The 19,574-nt window shown below is 44.4% G+C and overlaps 1 protein-coding gene and 2 long non-coding RNA genes across 6 annotated transcripts in view; 2 read left to right on the forward strand and 1 right to left on the reverse strand.

Moving 5' to 3' along the window:
- Positions 1–19,574, forward strand: part of STAG1 (stromal antigen 1) — a 379,263-nt gene that overhangs the window by 113,852 nt on the left and 245,837 nt on the right. For all 4 annotated transcript variants that reach the window (XM_038415259.2, XM_038415257.2, XM_043492802.1 and 1 more), the window contains one exon: positions 1,330–1,426. In XM_038415259.2, the coding sequence (XP_038271187.1) occupies positions 1,330–1,426 (97 nt within the window). The remainder of the gene's footprint in view (positions 1–1,329; positions 1,427–19,574) is intronic.
- On the reverse strand, positions 627–5,105 carry LOC119860983. Its single transcript, XR_005294716.1, has 3 exons — positions 5,045–5,105; positions 2,508–2,591; positions 627–1,430 (listed from the first exon to the last, which is right to left on the reverse strand). It is a non-coding gene; the product is annotated as an uncharacterized LOC119860983 (long non-coding RNA).
- On the forward strand, positions 13,297–14,752 carry LOC122455907. Its single transcript, XR_006274417.1, has 2 exons — positions 13,297–14,063; positions 14,179–14,752. It is a non-coding gene; the product is annotated as an uncharacterized LOC122455907 (long non-coding RNA).

Below are 19,574 nucleotides of genomic sequence, written 5' to 3' on the forward strand. Positions count from 1 at the left end.
AAAATAATAAAAAAAGCTGGTTTCCTTTCCATCATGTAACATAAATAAACCGAGTAACATTTTACTCAAATAAAAATGTGTGTAATTGTTTGTATTGCTATGCTGTTCATCTTTGGAACTAAGGAAACTAAGGGTTTTAATAATGTTGCTCCCTAAATTAAGGGGGTGATAGTATTGGGAAATGAGAGGAACCCTCACATATTTTACTGTTCTCAGAAGACACAGATTTCATGGTAGTGGTGTCTAGAAGAACCTCATACCCTCTTCTTGCTCCTTCAGATAGGTTGATGCTTTTTCCTAGCTTTTTTCCATTGCCTCCGCCTCTACCATTTTCCTTGCCTGCATCAGCTGCTATAATACCAGGTGACACCTCTGCTTCTGCCCCAGCATTAGGTTTTTAGGATTAAGTTGGTACATGGTGAACAGCTGAAGACATTTCTAGTGTGTGTCTTTGCACGCTTTCTAGCTGGTATTGTGTCTGTGCCATATACTCTCTTACTCCTTGATTGCCCTCTTCCACTGATGGTCAGTGTTCATTTAGTGCCTTAACTTATCAAGCAGCTGAGCCTGCTCTTCATCCATGGTGACCTAGCATATGATAGATGTCAAACAGCTCTTGTCCTCTGCCTCCCTGCTATCATAACTGTTGATGGCAGACTTTGTACACCTTGTTATGAGTAATGTAAATGTTTCCCCAATACTGTGGTCCCCACTTGAGTTCTGTGAGACCATGGCTCAGTTTTTTGTTGCAATGCTATAGGTGGCTCTTTGGTTGTCAGCCACAATCAGCATAAAGAAGTTCCACCTATTATTTTTTAGTTTAGAATGTTTCCCATCACCAACTGTTTAATCAAATCATGTACTGTATTCTAAAATTGTGACCCATGGCTCATTGACCATTATCAACATTAGAAGGCTTCCATCTTGCAAAATAAATGAGATGCTTATCCCCAGAGAGTGTTACCCTGCTGAATGTTTTCTTGGTGGAGTTCTGAAATAAGACAGAATGTTTCTGTTCAACAAACTTGTTAGATTGAATAAATACCTCAAGCACAGTTTTGTTTTTTTAATTATTTTGCCTTTGAACAGCTAACTATTTACCCTACTATAACACTAGAAAACAATGCATGTAGACCTGGGCTCTAGCAGTATTTATTATGTCTCCACCGGCTAAGGAAGGCATTTTGATTTCTGAATTTGTACTCACACAGTTGTGGGAAGTACATTCTCAGTTATAAAATTACTGTCTGAAAAGATTGTTCTGAAAAGTCATTTGCATTTGTAAATCTTTTTAAGAGTATCTGATATGTTTTTTCTTTTTCTTGACAGTCTGTGGTGGACGACTGGATTGAATCATATAAACAAGACAGGGATATAGCACTTCTGGATTTAATCAACTTCTTTATCCAGTGTTCAGGATGTCGAGGTACCTTGGAAACAAGTGATTTAAAATAAATCTAAACTAGGTAACAGTTATACAATGTATATTTCAGTGTAAGTGCTGCTAAACATGCAGGAGACCTAGGGTCAACACTTCTCATGCATGGTTTAGTCAGGCAGTTGTTGTATTTTGTGTACTTCATGGAATAATTCCAGCTAAAGTTTGTTTGTCGAGAGCCTTCTCTCTCTCTTTCCCCGTCCCCATTCTAAAGAGTACAGATCCTCAGAGATTGGCATGACTCCATCAACTAGCAAAAAAGGAGACCGGATTTATTAATCAAGGTAGGTATATATTTATATATCCCTGACTCCACATTTCTATTACCTCCCCAGTCTTTTTTGTTTTTTAAACCAGAAGCCCTGCGTGCAGCTGTATATTAACTTTTTCCTTTTTTCTTTCCCTCTAGGAATTAAGTTTTGAAAATTGGAGAGAGAGGATTCTTGGTTATGCTTCAATTACCTTCACATTAACAGCAAAGACCACTCATTTGGGAATAGGGCACCAGTCCTGTCTGTCTCAAATTCCCTTTCAAACTATCAGGGATAAGGCAATTATCCTGTCCCACCCTCAGACTTTATCCATTGCTGTGGGAGTGGTAGCCCTTGTAGGATCTCACCTGCCACCCCATCTTCTTTGTGAGCATACACTAGGTCCGTGGTTCTCAACCCAGGTTCCAGGGCCCCCTAGGGGACTGCAAGCAGTTTTCAGAGAGACTGCCATGCATGGCCAGTGTAAGACTCACTAGGACCCAGGACAGAAAGCCTAAGCCCTGCTGCATGGGACTGCATCCTGGGGCCCCGAGCCCTAACACCTGGGGCTGAAGCCAAAGCCTGAGCATCTTAGCTTCACAGTGCCCCCTGTGGCGTGGGATCTTGGGCAGTTGCCCTGTTTGCTATCCCCTAACGTTAGCCCTGGCTTTTATATGCAGAAAAAACAGCGTTGTGGCACAACTGGACTGTGGAATTTTTATAGCATGTTGCAGGGGCCTCAAGGTTGAGAATCCCTGTGCTAGCTGTCTTTGTTTTCACTTATCCTAAATAAATAAATAAATAAAGGTCCTACTCACCTGTTAGTAGATAGCTGCAGGAGAGAGTGGGTTACCCTTTGCAGGCTCTGGAGGACTCAGGATCTCACTTTCTGCTTGTTTTGGCTGGAATGAAATAGTTAAACCAGTGATACTTAGACTGAGGCTTGAGAGCCACAAGTGGATCTTTAATGTGTTGCTTGTGGCGTTTTGCAGCACATGATATTAATACACTTGTGTGATTTAATTGTTAACCAATCTAAGTTATTAACAAATTGTAGTTGATAAATAATATTACTTGGTCAGTCATTTTGCTGTGAGAATAATATATATAAAAAGAGTAAATGAAAAAATGAATTCACATTACTGTGGCTCTTTTGGATAATGTTGATTACGAATTTGGCTCCTGAACCACTGAGATCTGTTTGAAAGTAATGGTACTCCCCCCCCCCCCCCCAAACAGTTTGAGAGACAGTTTTAGGTGCAGTCCCCATGTTCTCTGAAGAGTCAGAGGCATCAGACCAACAGCATTCCCTTTCTACTCCTAAGGAGCTTGCCTCAGCAGACCTTTTGGCAGCATGGGAGAGAGAACTTCTGTTATAGGCTGTACAGCGGGGTTCTCCTGGGATTTGGGGCTCTTTTCCGTGGTGGTTAGGTTGAGATCATCACTCTGTGTCAGTGGCTCTAGTACTTCTGGCTGAGGAGATTCCTCAGAGTGTTTTCTAAACTTGTTGGGCAGCTTGCTTCAGAGTGGTTATATTCTGTCTGTTTGATCTCTCCCCCCCTTCCTCCCAGTTTCCATTTGCTGATGAGATCCCTTTATATTGATTTTGGGCTGGCATATTAAACCTTAGAACCCTAAGATATGTATATTCATTATTGAAGTTTTAAGGTGGGGGATGGGCACTCATTCACTGCTGCTCTCCCCTAATCTTCTGAATGGCATTCCATCAAGCTCTCCCCTGTCAGGGAAAGCAGCAATTCTAGATCTGAGACGCTGTTTTTTGATCACTGCCAGAGAGTGATGCAGGTTGGGTGACACCAACACCCAGAAGCTGCTGGAAGAGCCCCTACCCCCTGGGAAGGCTTCCTGTCACCACTGACTGGTAATTACAGTGCTACAGGTGTCTGGCAGCAATTTACTCTCCACAGGGAGAGAGAGAAAGTGTTGTCATTGCTCTTGAGATGGCTTTGTCTGTCCGTTTCTCTATACTCTTATTCTCTGGTACCCATGGTGACATCAACTTCAGCTCAGTTGCTCTCAGTTTAGATTTAGTTGCTTATTACAGACAATCGACAGTGGGGGAAAAATGGTGTTCTACTGAGGATAGCAACAGTTGGAATGAGGGTTCAACCCCTGGTGGCTATCTGGCTGACCACACAGTTCTTTTCCTTTCTTCAATAACCTGCCTAATTTCTAAACGGGAGAAAGTATTTTCTTCACCTATTAGCTCTGTGCCTTCATATTGATATATAGGCAATATTTAGGATGATATATGAATAGGTGGAAATCTCATCCAGAGGAGAGTTGGATTCTTTGTAGCCCAGGCTCTTTGAGATATGACCCATCTACTTTGATTAACCCACTGGCCTGTGTCCTTAATCTGAAATACTTTTCTTCACAGGCAGATGAGGACTGGGATCATATTCTGAATAGATCTAAGATTTTTTTTGTTAATTTTGCCATTCAGGATGTGCTATGCATGGAATATATTAACATTGAATTTAGGATTTTCACATGACTTTACACCCTTCTTACTGAGGCAAACATTAACAGAGATAAGAAAGAGCAAGGCAACATTACACCCACAAAAAGAAAAGGAGTACTTGTGGCACCTTAGAGACTAACAAATTTATTAGAGCATAGTCTCTAAGGTGCCACAAGTACTCCTTTTCTTTTTGCGAATACAGACTAACACGGCTGCTACTCTGAAACCTGTGATTACACCCACAGAGTCTTATTGTGGGTGGAGAAGAACTTCCCATCTATATTGTTGGAATTCTGAATTCAGTTGACTGGCTGTAACATTCATATCCAGGTGTAGAAATAGCAACAGCACTAATTGGCATTCTTCTATGTTCATTTTCATCCGTTAGTCCTTGATTAGGCTACATTTTAGTTTTTAGTAAACTAAAAATTTTTAGTAAAAGTCACAGACAGGGCAGTAAACAAAAATTTTCCCAAAAGCATTTTGGAATTAAACACGAGGTCAAGATCATTCAAGAAGTCCTGTTCTTCTGGACCAGTTTTATTAACTCAGCAGAAAATAAAATAATTCCTTTTATCGCTATCACAGGGACAAATTCAGTCTTTTCCCAGCCTTTCTGTCTGGGCAAGTTTGATCTCTCTTTCCTGAGGTCTTCATAAAGTCTACTCTGTTGGGAATTAAACTAATGAACACAAAATCTAGCTGTCTCAGTCCTGAAATTTAATCAATTCAAAGTCTAGCTATCTTGGCCCACTGTTCCAAGTCTATTTTCATAAGACTTACAAGTCTACTCCCTTTGTCCAGCAGAAATCCACAAGATTCCCTAAACCCTCCTCTTCAGGGTTTCCCCCACAGGAAGCAATCTCTCACCTGTTGGGTCTGTCTCAAGCTTGTTCTGGCCCCCAGCCTTGTGTGCCTCAGGGCTCTTCTCTCACTGAACTTCTAACTTTTTATTTCTTCTTTTAGTTTCTCCCCACATGTGGTATTAATCACTTCAATTAAGCTCCCTTGTTAGGAAGGTACTCTAATCAGATGCCCTTGCTCTAGAGGCCTAATTAATCAATTTAAGAGGTATGCTGATCCGGCACAGGTGCACTGGCCCTATATTACCCTCAGGAGTCAGTTACCCTGTGACAACATGTGACAGAATTTTGCCCAGTGAGTCTGTACCTAGCCCCAAAAACTTGTGATTGAACTACAGTATGAACTCCCCAAGAAAATTAGGCTTCATATCCCTGTAGGGGTTGTCCTGGTTTCAAACAGAGGAAAGTTTTGGATTCTTCAGCTTCTGAATAGCCCTTCTATTAAACATCTGATTAGTCAAGAAAGTATGTGAATTCAGAATTGCCAACCCCACGCATTGAAAAATCATGTCAGGACCCCCAAAATTGAAAAATTAAAAATAATAAATTTTGGATTTTCATTTTGGTTTTTGAGTCATTTTGGTTCACGTGTTCAAGCTTGTTTCCAAAGTTGAATGATCATAGGACTCCAGGAGCTGGGAATTTAAGAAAAACACTAAGTATCACAAGGCTTGTGATAAAATCATGAATTGAATTGTCAGCATTGTTTCAAGCTCTGCCAAGGGCCTTCTAGCTATAGACAAACTAAGTAGTTGTCTAAAGTGGCAGATTTCTGGCAGAAGCATTTTTTTTTTTTTTTTTTTTTTTTAATGTTCGTGGCCTGTATCTCTCCTGCTGCTGCCAATACTGCTCTCCTGGAGCTATCCCTGTTACAGGCACACCTGTTGCCTTCAACCACCATGCTGTCAGCCCTCTGCCCAGAACTCTGCCCACTGTATCATACAGCCCCCACTCACCTTGCATAGAGCGCCACCCATTGAAACTCTCAGCTCTACCTGCTGTACCATACAGCCACACACTGCACCATAGAAGTCTGGCCAGTGTACTACGTAGCCACGTAGTACACTGCATAGAGCTCCACCTGTTGTACATAGACCCCCGGCCCACTGTATTTAGCTTCGCCCATAGGGGCAGCACACTGAAGTTTTGCCTAGAGTTACAGATTGTCTTGGGGAGTGTTTGAGTTCTGCACACTAGGGATCCTTAACTGGAATTTCATTAAGAGAAATCAGTGATTAAGCATGTTCCCAAGGTGATTTCCCTTTTCACTTGGCTCAGGAAGCCTCTTTCTACCTTATTTTGTCCATCCATTCTTGAATTAAAGGAATTTCCATTATCTGTTTTTATCAGGTGTTCCAAAAAAGTCCAAGTGCTCCAAGGCTTCTATGACTCAGTGGGTGTGAGCAGGCAGACTCAGCAAAGCAGGATCCCAGTGTGGAGGGCTTAAGGTGGGGGCATCCAGATGTGGGTTGAGAGGGTTCTGTGTGGGGCAGTCTGGGTGTGGGTGGTTCAGTGGGGGATCTGGTTGTGGGGAGGATCTGGATGCATAGGGGCTTGTTGGAGGTTCTGGGTGCAATAGTAATGGGACTCTGCAGGGGGGTACAAGTGAAGATGGTTGGAGCTCAGTGGAGTGGGATCCAGGTGCAACTGGTTGCGGCTCAGTGCTGAGGATCCAGGTGCCGGTGGCTCATCAGGGTAGTCCAGGTTCTGGAGGATTGGGGCTCATTAGGGGTGTTCTGAGTGTGGGGGGTGAGGCTCAGGGTATATGGGGGTCTGGATGCATGGGGTTTGGGCGGATGGGGGAGCAGCTCCCACCCCCGCAGCTGAGGAGCAATGGGCTCAGGAAGTGGTGGGGCTGGAGGTGGGAGGGAGGTTGCAGAGTTTCCTGCAGGTGGGAGAGAAATCTGGGGATGGGTCTGACCCAGCTCTGGATGCTGTGCAGCATAAGAGGAAGTTTTGTCTTTCCTAGCCTAGCTGTGACTAGCAGCTGAGCCTGGTGCAGAGTAGGAGCCACCAGCCAGGTCTTCCCCAGTCCTGCCCCCTCCCGCACAGTTATTTACTTCCCTGCCACCTGCCCCAAGCACGCAAAACATATTGCTGGGGAGGGTTGCATGACTGCTCTTTTGTCTTCCCTTTGTTTCCCCGTCAGAAAGTAATTTTTCTGTGGGGAAGCAAAGAAATCTGTGGAGGACATAAATTCTGTGCATGCGCAGTGGTGGAAAGTTCCTTCAGGAGTATTACTAAGTGGATAGTAAAAGGAAGATTTTTTTGAGTCTGACTCTTTTCATGTGGCTAAGCCCAAAATCCTGTCTCGATGCAGATATAATATACCTCATCATGCTATACTTATCTTTTCCTTTTGAGACTTACGTGAATCTGAATTTTCTTGTTTTTCCATAACATCACATATTTTCTGGTTCATATAATCTAACAGTTACTAGCAGATGAGATCAATACTTTATTTCTTTGATTCTGAGCCTTTTTGCTAAGAAGCCCCAGAAGGATTAGTAAAGGATCATTTGGTAGCAGTTTACTAACAGTTTGTAATATTGGGATATAAACAGCATACCAATAATCTCTTTAATAATTGGACACTCTTTCACTCTGAGTGCAGAAGGTGGGGGCCCGCAAGGATTCTAAAAATTAATACTTGCCACTCCCAAAGTTAAAGCTTTTTTCTGATCGTGGCTTGGTAAACACTGCCACCACCGAAATGGGAAAAAAAAATCCTTGGACCCAGGAAGTAGCACTTGGGAATTTCTTCCTGTGGGGTACCCTCAAATCCTTTCACCCCCGCCCCCATGGAAGAGCTGAGAAAGAAAACAAAGGAAATTAGCGGTTGTCACCAGCTAATCAAACAGCATATACTCAGATCTCTTTGGACACCAAAAATCCAATCCTGTTTTTAAAAAAGTTAAATTTTATTAAAAACAAAAAAAGAGGGAAAATACATCTGGAACTTGGGCTTTTGTTACATTTTAAAAGAGCAATTCTGACCGTCAAGCACTCAAAATAGCTTTCTTGGGGGTTCAGCTTAAAGGTTACAAACAAACAACCATTTGGGGTTAGCACAGAGGAGTCCACAAGCCCAATAAGAAATAAAAGAAATAACCCTAATCACGTCTTTAGACATTCCCTAATTTTACTTACGTATCTGAGGCTTCAAAAAAGTAGGTTTGAGGTATGAATTGATAATCTATAATCATACTTGACTTAAAGCTGTTTACAGCATTACTGCTCCACATCCCTGCAACCCAGAGAACAACAGACAAAGTTTCTTTCCCAATTTTAAAAAGTTTTACCTTCCCATTGGCTCTTTTGGTCAGGTGCCCACTCCTTTTTCTTTTACCTGTGGGCTTGTTAGCCCTTTACAGGTAAAGCAAGCAGAGAACAGACCAAGAGGGATTTTACAGCCAACTGGCTGGCTGGCTGTCCATCAAAGGGAGCTACTCCTCCCCCCTTCATGAATCACAGACACATTCACCATATATGCATAAAATCACCTCTTTTATCACAGTTTCTCAAACAAATATCCCCACTCAATCTATATATCTTTTTTAACTTTGCTAGTGTAAGGTAGCAAGACCACAAGTAGTATCTTTAGAGAAATTCTTTTATCATACTACAAATTGAGTTGTTTTTTTGTCACAAATCAAAGCCCATTGCTTGGGTGTAATTTGTCTATTCAAATCCTTTCCACATCATTTTGGAAATTCATGTTTCTTTAAGAAAGTGGTTAACAAAGATTCATATAAATTACAGTAATACTGGTCTACTTGGGCTCATAGGGCTCAAGCTGCAGGTCTAGAAATAGCAGTGTAGACGTTCCTGCTCAGTCTGGAACCTGGGCTCTGAAGCCCAGAAAATGGGGAGCAAGGGTCTCAGAGCTCAGGCTGCAACCCAAGTGGGAATGTGTACACTGCTATTTTTAGACCCACAGCCCAAGTCAATTGAACCAGGCTGAGACTCAGTGCTCTGGGTTTTCCTTTGCAGAATAGACATACCCGTGTTGATTAAAACTATTGCCTGTCCATAAGACCCTAGATGTACAGGCTTTTAGTTTGCCCTTTCTTATGTTAAACTCCTGAGGAATTTCTGTCTTTTAGGAGGAAAACATAACCATGAAATCTACTTTAGGTAATAAAAACCATGACTGCTCGGCTCTGATTTTCAATGTGAAGTGGCCTATAAAAAGAATTCTCCAGTCCCTGGAGATCTGCTCAAAGTCCTCTGCCATTAGGGTTCACTCTCTAGGAAGAATCTTGTTTTAATGTAGCCAGCCTGCTGTACTGTTAAGGTGATTCAAATCACCTGAGTCCATGACAATAAACAGACCAATACTTGTTAAAATCAGTGCCAAGTGGTTATGGTTTTTGCAGCAGGTAACGAGGCCCAGCAGTGCTGGCAAGATCATATTTGATTTGCATAAGTCTCTGACTTGTACATATCTTCCTCTCCCACTTGTATGGAGGATCCTAAAGAAGACTACTTGTCATGAGACTCCTCTAATCCTCATTGTCCTGGACTGTACAAGGTGGGATTTTTACATGGGTCTGCTGATGTTCTCCCAAGGGGTAAGAATCCATTAGCTTTAGGCCACATCCTCCTTCAGCAAGGCTCATTAGTGCCTTCAAACTCAGGTGCCCCGAGTCTCTTGGCTTGGTTTGTGAGAGGGAACTACTGAAGTGTGTCAAATGTGTTAGACAAAAAAGAAAGATCAGGGATGGTGTGGGTCTGCTGCTCAATGGAGAATGTGAGCTGGTAACGGAAGATGATAGGAAGACAGAGCTGCTCAATGTCAACTTTACTTCAGTCTTCTCACAAAAAATATTCGACAGATAATTAGCAAAGTTACAATAGAAAATAAAGGGGAAGAGGTGCAGATCGGGATAAGTAAAAAATCCACCAGAGATCGTCTGACAATTGGAGTGAATGCAAGTATACAGAGCCTGATGCTATTCACCCCAGGGTACTGAAGAAATTAGATGAAGAAATCTCAGACGCACTGGCAATATTTGCCAACTCATGGATGACAGGAAAGGTGCTGGAAGACTGGAGAAAGGCTAATCATAGAATATCAGGGTTGGAAGGGACCTCAGGAGGTCATCTAGTCCAACCCCCTGCTCAAACCAGGACCAATCCCCAATTTTTGCCCCAGATCCCTAAATGGCGCCCCTCAGTGATTGATCTCACAACCCTGCATTTAGCAGGCCAATGCTCAAACATAGTGCCCATCTTTAAAAAGGGGAAAAAGAGGGAGCTGGGGAACTATAGACCAGTCAATCTGACTTTCATACCTGAGAAGTTACTAGAGCACTGTATAAAACATTCAATTTGTGAATACCTGGAGGATGAAGGGGTAATTACTAGCAGTCAGCATGGATTTACTAAGAGCAAATCACGCCAAACCAGCTTGATTTCCTTGTTTGACAGGATAACTGGTTTGGTGGATAGGGGGAATGCAGTGGACATAATATATTGGACTTCAGCTAGGCTTTTGATGCAGTTCCACATGGCATTCTGATAAATAAGCTGAAGAAATGCATGCTCGGCATCCCTACCATTAAGTGGATACATTGATGAAACAACTGCAGACAAAGAGTAACTATTAATGGAATCATGTCAGATTGGATGGCGGTCTCAAGTGGGGTTCCACAAGGATCTGTTCTGGGTCCAGTGTTATTTAACAACTTTATTTATGACTTGGATGTAGGAATAGAGAATATATTGATCAAATTTGCAAATGACACAAAGGAAGTGGGTGTTGCCAACACTTTGGAGGAGAGAGCTAAAATTCAGAGGGATTTTGATAAATTGGAGGACTGGGCTATAGACAAAATGAAATTCAACAAAGACAAATAGAAGGTACTGCTCTTAGGGAAGAAAAAACGTGCACAAATACAGAATGGGGGACAACTGGCTTAGCACAACCTCAACAGGAGTCAGGAATGTGATGCTGTTGCAAAAAACACACACATGCAGTTTTAGGTTGAATTAATAAAGGCATAGCATACAAGTCATGGGAGGAGAGAGTACCACCCTACTCGGTGCTGTGTAGGCTAATGGTTCTCAAACTTCATTGCTCTGTGACCCCTTTCTAAAACCAAAAATTACTACACGACCCCAAGGTGGGGAACCAAAGACTGAGCTTTCCCAAGCCCCTGGTGGGGGGCCAAAGCAGAAGCCCAAGGAATTCAGCCTTGGGCATGGGGCATGTAACCTGAACCTCACTGCCCAGGGCTGAAGCCGAAGCCCGAGCTCCACCGCCCGGGGCTGAAGCCCTTGAGTTTCAGCCCCAGACCCCACCAAGTCTAATGCTAGCCCTGGTGACCCCATTAAAATGGAGTCATGACCCACTTTGAGGTCCCAACCCACTGTTTGAGAACTGCTGGTCAGCTAGAGGTCCTGTATCCAATTTTGGTCACAGCTATATAGAAAGCATGTAGAGAAACGAAAGGATCCAGAGGCGAGTGACAAAAATGATCAAAAGGATGGAATGCAAGCCATGTGAGCAAAGGCTGAAGTAACCGGGCATGTTTACTTTGAAAAGAGGAGATTAAGAGGGGATATGATTGCGTTCTTCAAATACTTGAAAGGCTTACATAAAAAAGATGGAGAGAATGAGTTCAATCCCTGAGGGGGCCATTTGGGGCAAAAATTGGGGATTGGTCCTGCTTTGAGCAGGGGGTTGGACTAGATGATCTCCTGAGGTCCCTTCCAACCCTGATATTCTATGAATATTCTATTCTATGAATATAAGTTCTCTTGCCACAGAGGGCAGGACAGCAGGCAGTTTCATTTTTCCATTTAGTAGTGGATGCAAACAACCATCTGGTTACATACCAATCTATTATGGGTTAACTGTTTGGCTTGCAAAGTTTCTTTATTGTAGAGGAAATGGGAGAACTTGGGATATTTTTAACTACAGTAGAACCTCAGAGTTACGAATACCTTGGGAATGGAGGTAGTTCATAACTCTGAAATGTTCATAACTCTGAACGAAACATCATGGTTCTTTCAAAAGTTCACAATTGATCATTGACTTAATACAGCTTTGAAATTTTGCTATGCAGAAGAAAATTGCTGCTTTTAACCATCTTAATTTAAATGAAATAAGCATAGAAACAGTTTCCTTAGCTTGTCATATCTTTTCTTTTAAACTCCCCCCCTTTTTTTTAGTAGTTTACATTTAACACAGTACTGTACTGTATTTGCTTTTTTGGGGGGGGGTCTGTCTCTGCTATGCCGTCCAATTGTGTACTTCCAGTTCCAAATGAGAGGTGTGGTTGACTGGTCAGTTCATAACCCTGAGGTGGTTCTTTGAGTGATTGCTTATATGTATTCCAATAGGTGAAGCATATTCTGACCAGCAACTACACACCACACCATAGTAATTCTAACTCAGGAACCAATCCATGCAACAAACCTCGATGCCAACTCTGCCCACATATCTATACCAGTGACACCATCACAGGACTTAACCAGATCAGCCACACCATCACTGGTTCATTCACCTGCACGTTCACCAATGTAATCTACGCCATCATGTGCCAGCAATGCCCCTCTGCTATGTACATCTGCTATGTTCAGGGGCCAAACTGAACAGTCTCTACGTCAGGGGTCCCCAACGCGGTGCTTGCGGGGCAGGTGCGTGCGCCCTTAGGACACTGCGCCACCAAAATGCTGCCGAGACGCGTTGCCATTTCTCAGCGGCAGTTCGGCGGCGACACTTCTTGCCGCTGCCACGTTTCGGCGGCGGGGTGTCAGGAGCCTGCCACAGTCTTCTGGGAACAAGAATATGCTATTCCCACAGAAAGGTTGGGGACCACTGCCCTACGTAAGAGGATAAATGGACACATCAGATATTAGGAATGGGAATATACAAAAACTTGAAGAAGAACACTTTAACTTCCCTGGACACACAATAGCATATTTAAAGGTAGCCATCCTGCAGCAAAAAAACTTCAGGACCAGATTTCAAAGAGAAACTGCTGAGCTTCAGTTCATTTGCAAATTTGACACCAACAGCTCAGGATTAAACAAAGACTGTGAATGGCTAGCCAACTACAAAAGCAGTTTCTCCTCCCTTGGTGTTCTAGCAGTTAAGGTGTGAAGGGGGCCTCATCCTCCCTGATTGAACTAACCTCATTATCCCTAGCCTGATTCTTGCTTGCATAGTTATACCAGCCTCTGGAAATTTCCACTACATGCATCCGACGAAGTGGGTATTCACTCATGGAAGCTTATGCTCCAATACGTCTGTTAGTTTATAAGGTGCCACAGGACTCTTTGCTGCTTTTACAGATCCCAACTAACATGGCTACCCCTCTGATACTTAATCAGAAAAGGTTAGATGCTAAATGATTGTCAACATCAGGTAATGTTTTTTGGGGTGATTGTCCATACACCATCCTTGATAGAAGTTGGTAATCTCTTCTACCCAAATAAGGTGTTGATAATCTCCATCAACCCTGACCCTAACTCTTCCCTCATGGCCTTCACCAGAAGAAAAGAGATGGGTCCATAGCACTTGTGCGATAAAGTATCCCTAGTATCTCACCAACAACAGTGATCTAAACTAGAGAAGAGAAGAATTAATGTTTGTCTCTTCCAAATATTGTTCTATGTCCATGAAAGCAGGCATTCAGTCTGAATCTGCTTGATTTTATCTAGAAAGTAACACAGTTTCTTCACAGTGAAAGGAAGTCATGTAGTTTACCGAATGAAGAGAGCTATGTTTAATTAGGCTGTCTGTTATTCAAGGGAAGTCCACTGTCAAATTTATCAGGCACAATTGTAAATGTAAAGAAACTTTACCTTCGCCACAGTCATGGAATAAACTACATAAAAAAAAATCTTTTCATGCAACTATTGAGATTTAGAATGTGAATTCAACTATCGGAGCCCTAGTCACGTTCCCTCCATCTTCAGTTATTGCATGTCACCTGTAAATCATTGTGACCTATGAGGACAAAACTATGGAAAAGAATGCGTAGGGGCAACTAAGCAGTAACTGAGGACAAAAGGTTTCAGAGTAGCAGCCGTGTTAGTCTGTATTCGCAAAAAGAAAGGTCTAAGACTAAGTCTAAGACTAAGTCTCTAAGGTGCCACAAGTACTCCTTTTCTTTTTGAGGACAAAAGATCACGGTAAGGTCCTATCAAGTATTAAGTAGAATGGTTGATTTTCCTCAGACTCTGAAAATAATCAGTTTTCAATAATCTCAGGCGGAAGACCATCAAAACACTCTGTGCACCAATCTCAGATCACAGGAGATAATGAGTAGCCAATGAGCAGAATCAAATTTCCAGTTGCCCTACTTTTATTCTCTGCTCCAACACTAGATCAAAAATATGTGGCCAGTATATGAGCTGAGCCAGCAGTCATCCAGGTTTTAGTGGTGGCTACAAAATCTCAAAATGTCTCAGAAGAATGGTAGGTAAAATGGAAATTAGGAGGAGTGAAAGTAAATCTCAAGATCAGATATTGGAAGCCCGAAGCCTGCAAGAGAATGGGTCTGCTAGAACTCCAGGGAGCAAAGGGTACAGCTAAGATAAAGATATTGCAGAGAGGTAACTGATTTATGTGCATCAGTGTTCATAATATAGAGTGTGTTGGGTAGGGTACGCACACTATAATATAGCAGAAAAAGAGATAATTAGATCCAGAGTTTGTAAGGTGAAGCTAGACAGATTCAGTCTAGATATAAGGCACTTTTTTCTTTTTTTTTTAAACAGCAAGCGTAATTAACCATTGGAACAATTGACCTTGAGCTGTGGTGAATTTTCTATCATATGAAGTCTTTAAATCTTATTGGATAGCTTTCTAAATTATATCATATAGCTCAGGCTGATGATTAGCGTGAGATTCTTTTACCTGTATGGTGGAGGAAGTCAAATTAGATTATCATAATGGTCCCTTCTCACCTTAAAATGTATGAATATATGAATCTGTACCTTGCATCCGATTTTTTTCAGTTAATAAAGACATACTGTCCTAGATTGAAGTACCAAAAGAGGAAGTGTGAAACACACTCTCGCATTGAGTATCAACAAATTACTGGGATGAAATATACTGAAGCACTTTAAGAATGAAGTGGCTGCACTGCTAACAAAAATATGCAATGTCTCATTATAATCAGCTATTATATGAGAGGATTGGAGAGTTGCAGGTGTTTTACTTCTATAATTCCCCATGTCTTTATAAAAGATAGCAGCAGTCTTTACTTCAGTATCAAAGTAATTGGTTGGAAATATAATTAATGAATAAAAGAATTAAAAAGACCTAGAGAAATATGATAGTGACAAATCAGCATGGCTTTCGTAAATGAAAATGTGATCATAATCTAGTCAAATCCTTTGAACATATGAAGAAAGGAGTGTATAAAGGAGAATGAGTTGGCATTTATCTGAACTTCCACAAGAGGCTATTAAGGAAGCCAGGACATATGGTGTGAGAACTAAAGTACTGTCACAGATTAAAGACTAAGAGAAAAAGAATAGGAATATATGATCAATTGTTAATGTGGCAAATGGTTAACAGTGGTTCTTCTTCAAGTGCTTGTTCATGATGATTCCATTCTAGGTGTGTGCACGTCCACCTGTAGTTGTCGGAGACTTTTGTCTTAGTGGGATCTGTAGGGTTGGCTGCGGCACCCCCTTGATTGTCGCGCTTATGCTTTGGTATATCAGGTGCCACCGACCTACACCCTCTCAGTTCCTTCTTACCGTCCGTGATGGGTGGTTGGACTGCCTTGTCTTGCATTGCAAGAGTGCTCACGGTTCTTTCAGCCCATTGTTCTGCCTCCTTTGTAGTTAGTCTTCAGGTACTTGGTTTGACCATTAAGCTTTAGAGTCCTGGCTGGGACTTCGCCACAGAGTGGGGCATGCCCCATTCCCCAGGCTTTAAGCCATGTTCATTATGTACCTGGCTGATGCCCATTAGTGACCCCCACAATAGCTGTTTGAAGTGTCTGGGGGAATCACTCAGAAAAGACAAGTGCAGAATCTGCAGAACTTTTGCCCTTGAACTCAAAAGAAACGGGATATCCACTTGAGGGCCCTCCTCATGGAGGCTGTGCTTCATCCTGCCTTGGAGCCCTTCTGGTTGGACTCCACACCTACTACTTTGGTGTCGGCACGCCCTGCACTGCTGGCACTGGAATCTGCCCAGTATTATTCTCCTTTGCCGGTGACAAAGAAGTGGCTGAAGCTGAAGGGTCTGTTGCCACTGCAGGACAAAGGGGCTATGGGCAAAGGGCCTGTTAGGCCACGTGCTCACCCTGGAGCTATACTAGGGCATCGCTGTGGTCAGACCCCCTAGCCCAGCCAGGGATCTGCTTCTGACTCCCGGGAATGTCGGGATCCCAGCCCTTCGTAGGGCCACTTGTGCCAAGGACTAAGTAGGCTGACCAGCACCGCAGATGCCAAGCCAGGCGATGAACCCAGTTAAGGCCCAGACCTCTAAGGGCAAGATGGTTATGGGACCTCGCTCCAAAGTAACAGAGCATCCCTGGACCACAGGCGTAGATTCCTGTCACTGCGACCTAGGACCCTGGCACCACAGCCTTGATCTGTGGGTAGAAGACTCAGGTCTCTAACACCAACATCGGCACCTGCGAGGCACGGGATGCCTGAATTATGACACCGATCCCCGTATCTGTGGTACCAGCAGGCCTCCCGCCAGAGATCGCCGTGATGCAAATCACCATCACTTAGGCAATCCACCTTGCATTGATCCCCCTCGGTGCAGGAACATTGCACCAGTCTCCATCACTCTGGTACCGCTCTTCAGGCAGACATTGTTCCTTGACCTTTCCTTATCAGTCGCCAACAAGAGTTAGCCGACAGACTCGGGCATCTATGGCTGCGTCCTGGTCACTGGAAGGGCAGTGGTCTGAGCTGGAGGGAGAGTTCAGTCCCTCACCTAGGAGAGCTGAATTGCCAATGTCCCGTCATGCCTATCCCGTATTCCCACCATTCCTCCCAGGCCGCATCAGACAAACTGCCTCTGGCCCAGCTGGCACTGGCATTGGAGCATGGTGCAGCGTCTGACCCAGGAGCAGCACAGTGGGATGTGTAAGGAGCCATCCCTGGACAGGCCAGGGGAAGCCGCCCCTCCCCCGTGGTACAGTCATCTTCATTATCCCTGGACGAGGTGGTGGTGGGCCCCTTGCAAGTGAGCATTCCCCCATATGATTTCAAGGAGCACCAGGCACTGCTCAAAAGGGTGGCTGCTAACCGGAACCTGGAGGTCGAGGAGCTAGTGGAGGAGTCCAGCTACCTTTTCAGCGTCATACCCTTCTTCACCCCAGCTCAGGTTGCATTGCCCGTGCACCCAGGGGTCCTGAAAATTGCCAAGTTGGTGTGGCAGACCCCCTCTTCCATTCTGCCTACCTCCAAGAAAGCTGTAAAGAAATATTCTGTCCCAACAAGGGGATTTGAATACCTGTATTCCCACCCTCCTACGGTGTCCCTGGTAGTGTCTGCCATCAACGAAAGGGACAAGCAGGGCTAGGCCAGTGGTACCCCCAAAAATAATGACATCAAAAGACTAGACTTATTTAGCAGAAAAGTTTATTTAAGGGCCAGCCTACAAATTCGGGTGTCTAACCATCAGGCCCTGCTAGGCAGGTACAATTTTAACTTGTGGGACTCCATCAGCAAGTTCAAGGAGTGACTTCCACAGGACCAAGCCCAGAAGTGTGCCACCATAGTGGATGAAGGCAAAGCAGGGGCAAAGGGGCCCTCTAGATGTCATGGGACACTGTGGACTCAGCAGCCAGGGTGGTCGCCTCTGTGGCACATGAGGCACAGCTTCTGGTTACAGTCCTTCGGGCTATCCCAGGATATGCAGACTACCCTCCAGGATCTCCCATTTGAAGGAGCAGGGCTCTTATTGGAGCTATCCGACTCTCGGCTCCATGGCCTTAAAGACTCCCATGTCAGCCTCCGGTCCTAGGGCACACCCCTCAACAGGCTAGAAAGCCATTCCAACTGCTGCCTCCTCTGCCACCTCTGTGGGGTGTCCCTCGGTCCAGCTCCTGCAGAAAGGAGAAAGACAAGGGGTTTAAGCTATGGCACCCGTCATCTTGCTTCTCTGCCAAGCCTGGCCCCTCTTGAGATCAGGATAGCCAGAAGTGGGCGTTTTGAGGATGCGCCCAGGGACAGCACCTCAGCCACTGCCCAGGATCTATTCCCCTGCTTTTTCCTTGACCCTCTAAGTCCGTTCCAGCTGGCCTGGTCGTGGCTGACCTCAGCTGGGTGCTCAACCCAATTTTTTAGGGCTACACCCTGCAATTGGTGGCCAACCCTCCCTCGCACCCCCTTCCCTGTCCCTCTTTAGGGACCCTTCTTACGAGCAACTACTAGTACAAGAGGTCGAGAACCTCCTGCACCTGGGGACACTGGAGGAGGCCCTACCAGACATGAGAGGGAAAGGGTTGTTCTCCCGTTATTTCTGAAACCAAAGGAGGCCTCAGACTCATTCTAGACCTGTGATCCCTCAACAAGTCCCTCAAGAAGTTAAAGTTCCATTTTCCCGGGGCAGAGGTATTTCCTCCGTGTTTTGTTGGGCCACTGCCATTTTCAATTTGTGGCACTACCCTTTAGCCTCTCGTTGGCACCAAAGTGTTTATGAAGTGCCAGTGGCCACTTGCCTGAGGCGTAAAGGCATGCAGATTAACCTGTATCTCGATGACTAAATAATAATAAATAGAAAGATAAAAAAAGAATAAAAGGCTGATCCTGGGATCAGGTATGGTGTCATCTCGACCTGGTTTACTCCACCTGTCGCGACCTGGGGCTAATGATAAACGAGACAAAGTAAACCTTAGTCTGGACGCAGCTCAGAGAGTTCATTGGAGCTACCCTCAACTCTACCCCAGCCAGGGCTTTCCTCCCTAAGGCCCAGTTCCAGGCCATGGTGGACCTGATCTCGTGTATATAGGTTCACCCTCTCACCACTGCTTACACATGCCTGCAGCTGTTGGGCCCCATGGCAGCCTGTACTTATGTGGTTTGGCACGCATGACTCCACCTCAGGCCGCTGCAGGCGTGGCTGGTGTTGGTCTACGTTGCCAACAGACACTGCATGGAACATGTAGTCAAGGTCCTGGACCGTGTTTGGTCGTCACTAGTATGGTGGCAAAACCCTGCATTGGTGCTGGAAAGAGTCCATTGACAGCCCCCCTGCTGTCGGTGACCCTCATCCCCAGTGCTTTGGACCTGGGTTGGGGAGCCCACTTAGGCTATTTCAGCACGCAATGTTGTTGGTTCCGCCTCGATTGTTCACTACACATCAATGTCAGAGAGTTCGGAGCGGTCTGCTTGGCCTGATGCATCTTTCTACCTCACCTGGAGAGCAGAGTGGCTCAGGTCCTGGCGGACAATATAGTGGCTATTTTCTATATCAACAAGCAAGGCGGAACCAGGTCATCTGCCCTTTGCCTGGAAGCCCTCGGGCTATGGGACTTCAATGTGCAACATGACATCCATCTCATAACCACGCACCTCCCCTGGGGCAGGAATGTTTTTGCAGA

This window comes from Dermochelys coriacea, chromosome 9 (genome assembly GCF_009764565.3).
Source record: "Dermochelys coriacea isolate rDerCor1 chromosome 9, rDerCor1.pri.v4, whole genome shotgun sequence".
NCBI classification, from domain to species: Eukaryota; Metazoa; Chordata; order Testudines; family Dermochelyidae; genus Dermochelys; species Dermochelys coriacea.